The sequence below is a fragment of the Megalops cyprinoides genome, chromosome 18 (genome assembly GCF_013368585.1).
Source record: "Megalops cyprinoides isolate fMegCyp1 chromosome 18, fMegCyp1.pri, whole genome shotgun sequence".
Lineage (NCBI taxonomy): Eukaryota > Metazoa > Chordata > Actinopteri > Elopiformes > Megalopidae > Megalops > Megalops cyprinoides.
Window position 1 is genome coordinate 18,180,512 of NC_050600.1, and position 15,164 is coordinate 18,195,675.

At 54.2% G+C, this 15,164-nt stretch overlaps 1 protein-coding gene across 1 annotated transcript in view; it reads right to left on the bottom strand.

Moving 5' to 3' along the window:
• The window catches only part of znf827 (zinc finger protein 827), a 49,149-nt gene that overhangs the window by 18,806 nt on the left and 15,179 nt on the right, over positions 1 to 15,164 (bottom strand). The window contains exons 2-5 of the mRNA XM_036551469.1: positions 11,542 to 12,720; positions 9,887 to 10,059; positions 8,855 to 9,344; positions 1,901 to 2,149 (exon numbers count right to left, since the gene is read on the bottom strand). Coding sequence (XP_036407362.1) covers positions 1,901 to 2,149; positions 8,855 to 9,344; positions 9,887 to 10,059; positions 11,542 to 12,720 — 2,091 coding nt within the window. The remainder of the gene's footprint in view (positions 1 to 1,900; positions 2,150 to 8,854; positions 9,345 to 9,886; positions 10,060 to 11,541; positions 12,721 to 15,164) is intronic.

A 15,164-nucleotide genomic window follows, 5' to 3' on the forward strand; every position in this document is an offset into this window, starting at 1 on the left:
ACCAGCAGCTCCAGAAAAGGTGGGCCAGTCACTCTAGCTTTGCGCAGCTCATTACCTTTGCTCTGTTGTAACGCAAAGGCCCGTTAAACGGCAGCACACACACCGCGAGCGTGAATGGGGCACACGCAGCTGAAGCAACCGCTCCCTGTCGTGTGTGCAGTTATTACCGCCTTTTATTTCTCCCTCTTCTTCTGGAGTTTGCACCGCGTTCGAAAATGGAATGGTAATTAGGAAAGCGACGCTGACAAGCGGCAAGCCCCTCGTCACGCGGCGGGCTGCCTTTTTTGACGGATCCGCAGGTTTGGAGGCAGAGCGAGAGGGAGGAGGATTGGGTGGGCGGGGGAGGTGAACTCACGCGCGCGGCGGCCGTCGCTCCGCGCTCGACAGGAAGGGCGACCCCCACTCCGCGGAGAGGTGAAAAGTTCAGCCGCTTCAAAAAGGGTGGCGTGCGGCGCTTGGACATGTCACACGAGCGCTGCGTCACCCTCGGTCACAAGACAAAGGAAGCGCCACCTCCCCCCCCCCCCCCGCGCTCCGGGGACCCGTCTCCTTCGAGCAGAGAGACAGAGAGAGAGCCTTCGACAGCACGGCTTGCATCAGACGCAGCAGCGACGCAATTCATCATCATATATTCCATTTATATTCCCAGAGGGGAGGGCTGGCTCCAGCAGGTTCACCACGACCACACACCTGCAGGTGCTGTGTACTCTACAGACGCTGGTAAGGTCATTTTACTGTGAGGTTTCAGGAGGGAAATGGGCATGATTTTAGTGACCTTACCCCCTCTTCTCTCCCTCTCTCTCTCTCGAGCAGCGCCTCTGCGGAGCTGTTGGCCTCAGTTTCCCTCACGTGCAAACGGGCAGATTCCCGCATCCCGGGAGACGTGACGCTCTCCTCGGAGTTCGTGGGCGCTGTGGCGTCATACAGAGGTGCCGTGATAAGCCTTAATTGGCGAGGCCCTGGCCGAAAATAGCCGGCCCTCCGAGAGGCGGCGCCCTCTTGTGGAGGGAGACGGGCGGGCCTGCACGCTTGGCACCTGACTGCCACTGTGACACGGGGTGGGGAGGGGGGCCCAGAGGATGCCCTGAAGAAGAGATCAAAACATTGTTTATGCTGTTTTAATAAGCCCCGGGACAGCAGCGGCGGGAATTAAACAGACGAGCCGCCCAGAGGGGCCGGAAGTCACCGGGCCGCAAAGCGGGCCGCGGCCAGGGAAGAACGACCCAATTCGAGGGCTGACGCAACGTGGCACAATGGCGCGGCCGCGAGTACCCCCGCGTTTCCGCGCCGCCGTTAATGCGCCGCGCAAAGGCGAAGTGGCTCCCAATTACCTTAAAGGCCGCTTTTCAAAACGGCGCGTTTCCATAGCGATTGCATTTACAAGCGGTTACCCTCGGCGGGGGGTGAACCCCCCCCCCCCCCCCCCATCTCGAGGCTGGCCGCAGGCCCCCCCCCCAGAGATGCAGCGTGGTGCTACGGCGTTCGTTGCTTTGCAGCGGACGGGCTTAATTAGCCACGCCCCACGGGGGGCCGGAGGGGGGGGGGGAGACATCCCTGGCAGCGAGAGGGGGTCGGAGGTCAGCCGCACGTCAGCTCTCACACTCACACAGCCAGTGTGCGGATGAAGGAGGGGGCACTGACTATAGCCTTTTCCTCTCCTCCTCTCTTTTCCTCTCCCTCTCTCAAAATCTCTCCCTCCCTGTACACAATGTTCAATAAAGGCTGTACCCTTTCGGCTGTGATCGAAAATATTTTATTCATACCTCAGCACATCCAAATGAATTTTTGAAAGAAAATAAAAACAAGGAACGTGAAACAAAACCTCTCACTCACTCCCTCTCTCTTACACACACACACACACACACACACACACACTCACACTCGTCCGCACGCTCTGTACCTGAGAGTTTCATCAGCAGCTCCGACGCCACTTTGACGCTGATGTCCTGGCTCAGCAGGCCGCCGCTCTTGGCCAGGGGGCTGTCCTCCCGGGGCTTCAGGGCGAGCTCGGGCGTCCGCCCCGCGCCCTCCTGGCAGTAGGCGTAGCCGGGCTGGCCCTGCGGCAGCCGGGGGCTCAGGGGCCCCTCCGCCAGGGGCTCCTCCTTCACGCAGAACTGCTGGGGCTTCAGGCTCTCCTTCTGATTGGCCGCTGCAGTGGAGAGGAAACAGGAAGACGGGGTTTCTCAATCTAGATTGGTAAACAATCCACCCTGTATCCATAGAGCGAGTGCAAAATCAGCATGTGATGATAACAACCCAAGAGATCTTAACGTTGCTACTCATGCTACACGAGGCAGAAGTATGACAGTTTATACGCCCTTTGGAACTAAAAGGTGGCAGTGCATAGCTTAACCACGAGACGTGTAGTTGGAACCCACACTTAACAGGTGCAGACACTGTATAGCTATCCAGATAGATAAAAGTATGACACAACTGCAACAATGCTATACATGTCCTGGAAAAAAATTACACTGGGTTCATTCATAACTGAATATTTATTTGAGCTATAACTGTGGCTACACACTTTGCATTTGACTACACCAACCCCTGCAGTTCAGTATGAATGGTATCTTATTACAGTGGCTTTCCTTAACAGCTCAGATGATTATTAAATGTTAAAATGGCCATTTTCTGGACCCTGGGGGAAGATGGGACAACGCTCACATCAATCAGAGAAAGCAACAGTCACATACTGCGCTGCATAATGAAGTTAAACAAAAGCCAAATGTCAGTACTGTGTGAGAACTGTTTTTGATAGCATAACAAGGGCAAACTAAAGGAATAATCTTTCCTCGGTTCAAAAGTGTTTTAGGGCAGCTACTTCTGAATACCAGCGCGACTCTAGCTTTGAACTCGCTGCACTGTAAGTGAGCCCTGCTTCGGTTCGCTGGGGGAAGTTGTACAGCAGAGTGCAGGCTGCTTCCTGTGTCTGTTTGGCAGTTGTGCCTTGCACTTACACACTATCTTCAGGTGTCAGACGCAGCGCTCGGAGGGCCGCTCCGCAGCGCTGCCCTACTTCCCCCGCCTGTAACGGAGCCGCGCCACGGAGCCGCGCGCAAGAGGCGGCAGGGCTCAGCACAGATGGCAGGACCTCCTGTCTGAGAGACCGACTCCAAACCTGCGGGGCATCGCGGGCCGACTGCGCTTTTTACACACACACACACACACGCACACACACACGCTCTCTCACACACACACACACGTGCTAGCTCACAAACACGCACACTCGCATGCTCACAAATACACGCACTCTCTCCCTCTCGCACGCGCACACACACACACACACACACACACACCCTCTCTCTCTCTCTCTCTCTCTCTCTCTCTCTCTCACACACACACACTCACACAAGCACACACACATGCATGCTTACAAACACATACACTCTCTCCCTCTCGCACACAAACAGGCACACACATGCTCACACATAACAGCTCACACCAAACAGGAGATGGGGTTCCAGTCTGACCTTTTCCTCACAAAACGACACACACACACACACACACACACACACACAACAAGGAAACACAATAGAGGAAGGAGTGGGATAAATGGTGCAATGCTATTTATCTGCTGGGGTAGGACACGAGAAATTCAGGGTGAACTTTAAGCAGCATGACCTGTTTGCACAGGGAAGCCATCTTAAGCTGTGGAGTTTGTGCTAACAATGACTGCTGAGGCCTCTATATGTGCCTCAGGCCTCTAAAAGTGCTTTTTTTTCTGTGTGCATGTGTCCATCCACACACAAACTACATACGTATATATATCCTGTAAGATCCCACACATATTGCTGAGGGTTCGGCCTTTTATTTATTTATAGCCTTTGTCATTAACAAAGAAAAGCAATTGTGTGCTATTTTGTTTCTGCAAAAAATACTAGTAAAATGTTATTTTATCAAAATACTACCAAAATGTCAAAAATACACAGCATACATCTTTCAAATGGTTGTGTTTTTTTATAAAAAACCTGATGATGAAGTGCTCTCACATCTCTGGGAGTAGCATTTTGGGTATCCTAGTTTAGCTCTGGTGGCACTGAGAGATGCTGGGTATCATGCAGACCTTTATATGTTTCATGTCCTTTTCACACTACGAGGCAGACGTTTGTACCACAGTGAGGTGGGCACCTATTGGAGAACAAATGATCGATCTCATCCGAGCAAGCCACTGGCACCTGCGAAAATCGCAAGGCATCTGACAGCAGTAAGACAAGTAAACTCTGGCCTACCTGGCCACAACTATCTCATGTGACACTAAGCCAATTCATTCTACCGCTGCGGGCTCTCTGTCACTGTCGGCAGGTTCGGTCAGTCTCAGACCGAGGCCCGTGGCCCAGCCTGGCCCACAAGACGGACGCTTTGCTGACTGAGCCACCCTGGAGCAAGAGGTTTCTTTCTTTAGGAAAATCTAACAATCTCCAATTGTTGCTCACAGGTTAGACTTAGCCCCCGATCCACGTTCCTCACAGCAGGCCGGGGCAAAATTGTCTTTTATGCAAGGTAACAACCTCTCCCGTAGCCTTCAAAACCCTGATAATGGAAGGCACAGTGGAAACTGGCAGGTTAAGCTTCGTGTGGATATTTTTAAAGCCACCACAAAGCCCTGTGGAGGTCAAACCTTGAAATTTGCCTTTCGCCACAATGGTGAACGCTATTAATGCATTGTTTCCATGCATAACCGCCTTTCATGCTCGGTTTCATTCATAAATGCACAGGTGTATATGTATTCAAAGCCCCTGTAAAGTTCCAGAAGCTTCCTATGCCTGTGCAGATGACATATTGTTGAAGCAGGGTTATGCTGATGGATGTTTTGTAGATTCCACAGGGTATGAATCAATATTCATCACTGTATTTTTTTGGAATGCACACCATTCATTGAAAAACATACCGATCTGCTCCAGAGTAGTAATTGTGAAAAATAAGGCTATTTTTTATTAATAAGGCTATTTTTTATTAATACAGTTAAAAAAAAAACCTAACTTCTTTTCCAGGTGAATCATTTTTTTTTCGGATTTCACAAGGGTATGAATAAATGTGAAGTGCACTCTTCCAGCGTATCGACAGTGAACTTCCTGGCCAGGCCCAGCCTCGTCCACCTCCTCCTCCCGTGATTATATGCACAGAATTGGGTCAGATTTCATCGGGGTTTAGATGAAGGCTAAATAATTGAACGAGGAGAAACTTCCAATCGATGCCAAGTGCAGAACAAAGTGGCCGGCGGAGCTCTCTCTCCCTCAGCACATATTTAATAGTCGCGCCCTGCAGAAAGCAGAGGTTATCACTCTCAGGCTGACTGATGTCCGAGCCGATCTGCCGCAGCCAACCCCCCCCCATGGATCCTCCTCTTCTGTCCCGCCTTCCCCCAAGCCCCCCCCCCCCCCCCCCCCTCCGGTGTCGTGCGCGGCCAGGCGCCCGTGTCATCAATCTGCACCCGACTCCCGTTGCTGATTAATGATGATGCGCGTCCGACAGCGGGGCCGGGAGACCGGGGCGGTCCGCCCCGCTCCGCACACCCACGCCGCGGCACCGGGGCCCCCTCTCGCAAACGGCAGCAAGGAGGAGGAGGAGGAGGAGGAGGAGGAGAGCGCCGGGGAGAGGGACGACCTTCACGCGAGCGACAGGGGCCCCGAGGTCGCCCGGTGCACCAGCTGGAAATGTCACGCTGTCAGATGTCAGTGGGGCAAACTAAGTATAACCCGGGCGGCACCTGGAAGGACGTCCTCTAATTAAAAGCGTGTTCTGCCTTGTTGGATCAGACAGGGACGGCACACTTTGTGCGCGCCGTACACGCTCTCCCTCTCAAGAGGTCCAGCGGCAGGAAGCACAACAACTCGGGGAAAATACATGGTACACAAAGTCACTCCTCTCCTCTGACCTTTGGGCAGCCTCTATAAATAGAACGCATTTCCATCAGAATCTATGTTGCCGGGGTGTTGAATTATTTATCAGGCTAATCAGTCCAGTGGGTGTTTATTTTTACAGGCTGAAACTTCTCTCGATGCTGAAATGCACACGTTGTCCCCAAACCAATTCTTTATGCAGTGATAACGGACTTCTGGAGGAGTCACTCAGCTTATGTGTTTGACCTACAGCGAAAAAGCTATAATAATAATAACCGCCCAAACAAACCTATGTCAAATGTAAAGTCTACAGGATCAGGCTTAGCAATGCTGCAGCATTTTAAATAATAACTGCCCTAACAAACATATGTCAAATGTAAAATCTACAGGACATCAAACTTAGTAATGCTGCAGCATTTTAAATAATAACTGCCCTAACAAACACATGTCAAATGTAGAATCTACAGGACATCAGGCTATGTAATGCTGGAACGCAGTGGCATTTTAAATGTGTTATCGGGTTTGTCTGAGGCGCTGCTCTGTGGCCCGTTGGTTCCATATCTGGAGAGAGATTGTGCTGAAGACGTGTCATCCATCCTAAAGCCTGGGCAGCGGCGGCAGCCACCTGGTCTGGAGCCAAGCCGGGGCTTTCCCCTGTCCCCGCCGCCGTGACAGTTGTGTTATCCGCCAGCCTTCGGGGGCCCTCGCTGACCCCCCGCCACCAAGCCTCATCTGTCTCGCCGCCAGACCCCTGTCCGCCCCGCTCACCTCTCGCTCAGCGTCCGAGCCGCCATCGCACAACTTCATTAACTTTGTGCCTCTGTCACGCCGGGCCGGCTCTCCCCTCTGACAGCACCCGCGGCCCCCCGTTTCCCCGGGAGGGTGGCCGGGAGAGGGAAGCCGGAGTGGGCGGCAATAACTGAACCTGCGCTTCAGGGCAGCAAGTCACGCTCATCGCGTTTCTGAGCAGCACGCCAGAGGCCGCACCGAGGATACCGGCCATCAATAAATGCACAAGGCCTCAAACGGCTCTTTGATAGAAAGGGAGTGTTACTACTGCCCAGTTACTACTGACTACCTCCCACTTATGACAGACTCCACCCCCTACAGTCTTACAAGCTGGCCTTTTTGCTTGAGGTTAAAAGTGCTGGTGTTGCTGTCAAGATTACATATTACATTACATTCATTTAGCAGACACTCTTATCCAGAGCGACTTCCAGCACAACAGAACAGAAGTGTATCCATTCAAGTTGAATGAGCAACAGTGTCAGACCAGGCTAACAACACTCCCAGACCAGTGAGTGCCGTCCCTAGACCAAGCTGACTAGGCAAGGGATGGCAAGTATACTACTATACATCAGTCACTAGACTGATGATTTGCCATTACAGACAGAACCCAAGCATGGATGGACTACAAAAAATGCACCACCACCCTGAGAACCCCCCCCCAAACACTCATTATTCCCACATGGCCGGGGGTTGGGTTCATTGTCACCGTGTCGCCGCTGTACGAACCGCCGTGACATAATCAGATGTGATGGGCACGGACAATGCTGAGAGTGCCGGCTGCAGATTTCAAAGCGTCTCGCGTCTTTCATCTGGAAATCAAAAACCCGAGGATCGCTCCGGACGTCTGACCATCATGCGCGAGAGACGAGGCAAATCAAAGGGGGATGTGTTTTAACCCCCGCGGGAAGGTGGGGGGGGGGAGAAAAAAACCCGAAAATGGAATCCCTCTTACTGTATGTCAGAGGTCAGGTAAAGTTCAGCCTTGTGCTTACTGCGGGGGGATTGGACAGGGAGCGGCGGGGGGGTGGCAGGGGGGGTTGAACGCCTCTCTTCCTCTCTCTCTCTTACTCACTCTTTTTTCACACGCGTCCCGTGGGAATGCGGTAATGAACTTACCCACTAAAAGCAGGAGGAATGAGCCGGCACTTACCCAATCAGCTCAGTCACTGTCGGCGCTAATGCCGGCTGTGGTCGAAGCGGTGCATTAACGTTCTGCTGCTGTTCCTGCTTGCTGCCTCAGCGAGCGCTCAGAGTGCGGCCTACCGTTCGCCCCTTCCGCTCCGAAAACGCTGCCGCGCTCCACGCCGCCACCGACGGGGGCCGCAGTGCACCCCTGTCACTTTCTAAAGAGTGCCCCTCAATCTACGGGCCTGCCTCCAGGGGTGCCATCCAGTACTCTTTCAAAGGGGCCTGGGGTATTGATCATCACTGACAAATGATCAATTTTAATTTTTTATTCAAAAAATATTTAAAATTGGAGATTAATTTCTCAATGCGGGGTGAGTTCTGCCTCTTTCTTGGAAGGTCCTAAAAGAAATGAAATCCATGCAGTGTGTGGTAGAACATGCTAAACATATGCTGAGTGTGTGGCTCTTACAAGCCAAGACTGACTTGCAATGCCTGGCGGGTCCAGCCAAACTCATTTCCTGCGTTCTGCCCTCCTTCAGAGATCGATCCCTCGAAACGCACCTAACCGACAAAGTGAAGTACGTCCCTGCGCAGGGAAACAAGTGTCTTTCGCATGGGTACGGGTGTTCAAGCTACCTGTCTCTTCAAAACAGCACTGACCCCCCCCCCCCACCCTCCCACACGACACACAAGTCCAGGAGAGACGGCACCTTCAGCACCCAGAGGTGTAACCGCGGCGACGGAGCCCCACAGGAGCCAACACAGCTCCCAGCCGGGGTCGAGCGGGGGGTCCCATGCACGCTAATCATTTTAAATTACTAATTCATTTTTAATTATGAATTATGCATGAATTTTTAATTAATCTAATGTTCCACTTTTTTTTTCCTTCCCTCTCTCTTTCTCTCCTCTCCTCCCAAAGATCTCAATCTAATTAGACAGCAGTACACAGAGGAGCGACAGGCCCGCCACTGACCTGGGCTCTGAGCTCATCCTTATTTACATCACGCTCGCTGCTACCACCTCGCTGTAGTGGCTGACGCGTCAAATCAGCGGGGGCTCTGATCACGACCCGCTGAGCCTCGAACCCCCCTCCGTACCTGAGAGCTTGATGAGCAGGTCGGAGGCGGTCTTGGTGGTGATGTCCGGGCTGAAGAGGGAGGCCGCAATGGGGGTTGGGGGGCTGGCCTTGGGGCCCGGGGCCTCCAGGGGGCTGGCGGAGCTCCCGGCCGGCCGGTCCCGGCAGAGGGCAAAGGGGGAGAGCCCCGACACATCCCTCTCCTGGGGCTCTTCCTTGACGCGGATGTGGTCGGGCGTCCCCGCGGGCGAGGCCCGGAGGCGGGTGTCCGGGGGCGGCGGCGGCGGCAGCGGAGGAGGGGGAGAGCCCGGGCCCCCCGCCGGGCCCTTGGGCTCGCCCGAAAGCGAGCCCTCGCCCTCGGTGTCGGTGGTGGCCTCCTCCTTCACCTTGAGCTCGGCGCGGGGGAAGTGCTGGTGGCAGCGCATGTGCAGCTTGAGGCTGAAGTGGCGAGACGAGGTGAAGGGGCACAGCTCGCACTGGAACGTCTCCCCGCGGTCCTGGTGCTGGTGCACCTGCAGGAGGGGCACGGTCAGAGCCTGCCTACTGCATGGCATCAGTGCGGTCACTAACGGTCATACTAACAGAACATTATATCAGTGCGGTCACTAAAGGTAGACAAACAGGATACCACATCAGTGTGGTCACCAGTGGTCACATGAACAGAACACTACATCAGTGAGTCACAATAGCTGGACACTACATCAATGCAGTTACTGAAGGTCACACTAACAGGACGCTACATTGGTGAGTCATAACAGGGTACTACATCAATGCGCTCGTTAACAGTCACACTAACAGGACACCACATGGGTGAGTCATAATAACAGGGTGCCCCATCAGTGTGGTCACTAACGGTCACACAAACAGGATACTACACACTAACAAGAGGCTACATCAGTGTGATTACAACAACAGGACACTAGCCTGATCACTAATGTACAATTCAACAGGACACCACACCAGTACAGTCAGTAAAAGTTAAACCAACTGGACACTACACCAGTGCGGTCGACAACAGTCACGCAAACAGGGCTCTACACCAGCACTCGCTCACCTTCATGTGAGACTTGAGATTGTCCTTGCGGGCGCAGCGGAAGGGGCACATGGGACACTGGTGGCTCTTGAGCCCGGTGTGGATCACCATGTGCCTCTTCCAGTAGCTCTTCCTCTTGATGACCAGGCCGCACACGGGGCACTGGAAGGGCTTCCCGCCGTCCTCTGGAGACGCTGAAGAGAGGGGAACACAGGCTGTCAGAAACCCCGCCCACCCCCAGAGAGAGACCCCGCCTCCCTTTTAGGGTACACGCTGTCCGCCCCCGACATTACTCGGGGCGACCCCCCCCGGCGGCGCATGGGCGCCCCGAAGCATCGCGGGCACTCCGCCACGCAGAATCCATTAAGCCCCGCGGCGCTCCTGACACAGGCAGAAACGCCTCTCCCAGTTCCGCTATCACCGCTGCAATCAGCGCCGTGCCAGCCCTCCCATTATGCAGCCAAATGACGGCTTTGAAACGCTCATTTAAAATTGCCTCCCCTCCAACCGAAATGGGAAACGCGTTTCGATAACCTTTACTGTAGTGGCCCGGGCCTCTTATCGCTCACGCAAAGCGCGAAATATTTACGCCACGGTGTGTCTCCCTGCTCCAGCCCACGCCAGTCGCGGCGTTACGGCTTTCTCTGTCGCTAAAACCTGCCACTCTCTCTCTCCCCGCCTGGTCGCAAGCGCGGCGGTAGGGATCTGGGAACCCGCGGAGCCGCGGCTGACGGGATCTGGTGCTCCCCCACCTCCCACCTCGCCAGGGCGCCGAGAGCGCGACCCTGATTTTGGCAGGCGGTTCTTCCAGGCAAAATCAAATGAGCTTTTCTGGGAAGACAGAGCGGCGCGGACTTAGAAGAACCCCCGCCGAGCGCTCCAGACCTCTTCCAGGGTTCGGATTGCCCTGACCCCGCCCTCACCCTGTGAGCCGGGCCAGCCTTCCGGCTCGCCTACAGTAAATATTTGGGCAAATCTCACCATGGTGCACCATACTGTTGACGATAACACACAGTGTCTGCTGAAGGAGAGATGCCACACTGCTATTCCTCACTGCACAGCACCGTCCAAGTAATGCAGGGACCGTACATAGGGACTAGCGGGGAGAATATATATACGTAAAATCCAATTTTCACCTCAGACCGACACAGCTTTAATGTCAGGGTGCCTGAGGACAACTCAATACCTATCAAGAAGACTTCAATTTTATTCTAGATCTCTATCTGAAAGATGCAGGAACTGCAGAGCGAAATCTTATTGCCATTCAGGAGGTGCACGGGCCAAGTGATTATTTACACGTGATGCAAAAACATCCTCACTCACTCCGCGGCGGTCTCGAGCTTAACCAAATGAACTACACTGGGAAAATATCGGTCAGTTTAACCCTGCCATGTACAGTCTAAGTAAGTACGTCTGTGCAACATGCGTGCAATACATCTGAGTATACCCCTGTGCAATATGTTTTTAAATGGATCATTTTGAAAAGTCACGGACAAGATTGTGTGCGTTTGCATCAGGTTTTGGCCAGAATACTAAGAATGCTTCAATTTACTCTGATCCAGCAGCCTCCAGCCAAATGCTGCCCATGCCAACAATAAGCCTACACTGACACGGGGAGAGGAAGGAGTCGCGGTGATGTGGAGCACTACAGCAACGCTGCAGAAACACAGTCCCACCTTGACTGCTGGACTTGACCTTTCCCCGGGGAGTGGGCGGCAGCAGAAGGTCCAGCGTCTGATTGGGCGTGGGGGCCTTCTGGCTCCTGTCCAGCAGGGGCTTGGCGTCCTCCGGGGGCCCGGCTGGCGGCAGCGGCGACTCCTTCTTGTCGGCCAACAGGTTCCCCGCCGCCCGGGCCGCCACCTCCTTGAGCAACGCGGCCGAGGACGTCATGGAGACGAGCGAGAGGAAGGAGCTGGCAGGGGAGGGCGGCTCGGCCTGCCCCGCCGCCAGGCTCCGCTCGCTGACCTTCTTGGACAGGGCCGCCAGCGTGGAGCTGGCCGACTGCGGGCTGAAGGGCGAGGCGAAGGCGTCGAAGCGCACCGCCTCCTCCGCCCGCCCGCCCACGCCCACCATGGAGGAGGAGGAGGAGGAGGAAGAGGAGGAGGACGAGGAGGAGGAGGAGGACGACGAGGAGGCCGAGGATGCCACGGCGCTCTTGTCCTGCAGCACGGCGTTGGCCGCCGCCTTCAGCTTCTGGATGGCCGAGTCGGGGGAGAGGCTGCTGCCGCTGCTGGGGGCGGAGCAGGAGGCGGGCGGCCAGACATCAGCCCCGCCCACCCAGACAAAGCCGCTGCCCCCGCCGTTGCTGCCAGCAAAGGGGTCGACCGGTTCCGCTTTGACAGTGCCCCCAGGCGTCACGGAGGCTGGCGAGGCTGATGCAGAGGAGGAGGAGTTTTTGGCCAGCTTTCGGGCAAGAGCACTTAGCTGCTGAGCATGATGGGAGGACGGGGAGAGGCTGATGGGCGGCGAGTCCCTGCCCCTCTCCGCCAGCTCTCCCGCCTCCAGGAGGCGCCGCAGGTTGCTGCTCAGCGGCTTCCCCAGGCTCTGCGAGGCCTCCCCGTACAGGGACGACACCACGGAGGACAGCGTGTCCTGCGCCGAGAAGCCGCCCGCCTGGAAGGCCTCGCCGTCCAGCCCCAGCAGCTCGAGGGACGCCCGGTGCACGGGCGTGGGGCAGCCCAGCGAGCTCTCGGCCGAGGTGTCCCGGTCCTGCCGAGGGTCGTCGGGGGACACCCGGAGCTCATCCTGCACGTCGGCGTAGGACGACTCGGAGGGGGTGTCGGAGGCGTTTCCGAACCAGCCGTCTTCTTCCGCGAGCTCGCCTTCGACCTCCTCTTCCTCGACTCTGTCCAGATCTGCAGGAGCAGACAGACAGACAGTCGGCACCTCTCAACTCACAAACCTCGGACAGAACATCCACAACAGCTTTCTGATAAATAACGTCAACCATAACAATACATCGACGAACATGGCCATCAGTCAATCGCTTTGTTCCCTCATGAAAGGCGGGAAACATTAACCATTCCTGTCAAAGCTATTCTCGACAGCTACGTTGAAACGACACATGAGAGAGGACCTACATACTGGCCTACTTCAGCACGCCGCATGTACCAGGCAGCAACGAAGCCCTCACTCTCCACAGAAAACAGCTCTTTAAAATATGTTCAGGTAAGAAAAAAAATAATATGATTATCAGACAAAACAATCCTCATCTGAAGCTGGTCACGTATTATTCAAAATTATGCACAATTTTTAACGCTTTTGAGGCAGGCTCCGAGGCTTTCATTTGCATGTCGCGGGCTACAGTAGAAGCCGCTGGTTTCCAGTCTCTTTTCAGCCATATTTTTCCCAGGGTTTAAAGGAGTTTAGTAAAAGGGTTACCATGGTGACCAGTCCTTCTGGGAGGCTAGACAGCAAAGATTAGGGTAATGGAGGTTACAGAGCGAAATTAATATTCATGAGACTGCATATACCACCAGGGAGGGAATGAGGATAGGGTTAAGGTCACAGAGGGTCATTAATATACACTTCGTGTATCAATATTCATAAGCAAAACACTACTGCTTGCCAGACAAGGGCAAGCGAAGAAAGGAGCACTACTGATAGCCTATAAATATTAACATAAATATGAACAAAACTGAGTAAAAACATCTGGTAAAGGAAATATGGCTGCTTGGGGGCGCCTCTAAATGGGTTTTATTTTTTGATCGCCTACCTTGACTGGACAATAATAAGAACATTTCACACGGTAAAACAAAACAGCACAAATAACCAAGACGTAAGATGCGCTTGGCGCAACTTTGACATTCAACCGTGATCTCGAACGCTGGATCTGAACATGTCGTTCCATTTTATCCCCTCCCCCCTCTCCCCCCCCACTCTCGTTCGCACAAAATCAGGGCTGTCTTCACCTCGGCCGACCTGACAGGAGACACGCGGTCTGCCTTCTGCTCCTCAGGGAAGAAGGAAAAACCGGTTGCCAGGCAACTGAACCTGGGTGACCTGCAGGGAGCACCGTAGTCGGAGCACATCTGGCCAGCAGGGTTCACTGTAGCCCGGGGAGGTGGCCGCTACCACGGGACACTGACACCGCACCGCGCACACACACCTCGGTGTCAGCGTGTCACACACACACACACACACACACACCATCCTCATCATCTGTGATCCAGACATCCACACAGTGCTGCCCGATATCCTGGACCTGCCATTAAAATTCCCCACAGATCCCATTTCCTCTGCCTTCAGCACAGTGCAGGGGGGGTTTCCATGTTGCCTAACTAGCGCACACTCGCGGTTCATTCCTGAAGACCGTACGCCTTTTATTTGCTTCAGAGCTTCTCCCCTCACGCTAAATTTTGTCACCTGAGTCCGAGCGGCGATGAATGCGCCGTATGACCGCCCTCCCCGTGACACGGGAGCGTCCCTTAATGGCGGTAACGTCGTAAAGGAAAATGGCTCGATTGGTGACCCGGGGTCAGCCGCGCACCCTCAGTCTGAACTCCCTCTGCGTGTCAGCCCCCCCCTCCCCGTGGCAAAAAAGCGGGCCGTGCAACTGACGTTTTCACAGGGTCGGCAGTCAGGAGTGTGCATCCGGCGGGACATACCGGGACCCAACGTGACCCGCCTGACCCCGCCCTTCCCCCCACAGTGGGACGTTACCCACCCTCCCCGCCCGCCTCCGTGTTCCGCGTCAAGCTCAACGCTGCCCCCAGCGCCGAAGACACCTGCGGCAGCCCGGGCGAAAATAAGATGGATTTCGGGTTTCTTCCCAAAAGGGAGACATTTGTCTCGCCTTCTCATTCAGAAACATTTATACAGGTGAGAGAGGGGCAGGCTGCTCGCTTGCATTCAGCCACTCAGATCCATTATCTCCCACACCGCGGAGAGGGCCGAAATCTCCCCTCGCTTATCTTCTGCTGGGGAATATTTAGACACATCAAACATTGTATCTCTGGGCAGCGTGACAATGTCGAACATCTTGACCTACATCAAAAAAAAAAAAAAAAAGTCAGATTACTGTACTATACTTTCCAGACAACTGGATGGGAAAAGAACAAAGATTACACAGGAAGCTGTGAAACCTTTCCCTCGCTGGCCAAAGGGAGATAATTAACCTTTGATTTAAAACAAGCATATAATTAAAGATATGAGGGTTTTGTAAACACAAACACCTGCTTCTCATTTCAGGTCTGCACCACACCCAAGAATCCAGCATAACAAAGCATGCCTTGAACTCACTTAATGCCTTTAACATGATCTACTTCTCTTTTTTTTTCGCTGTCTGGTATAACATATA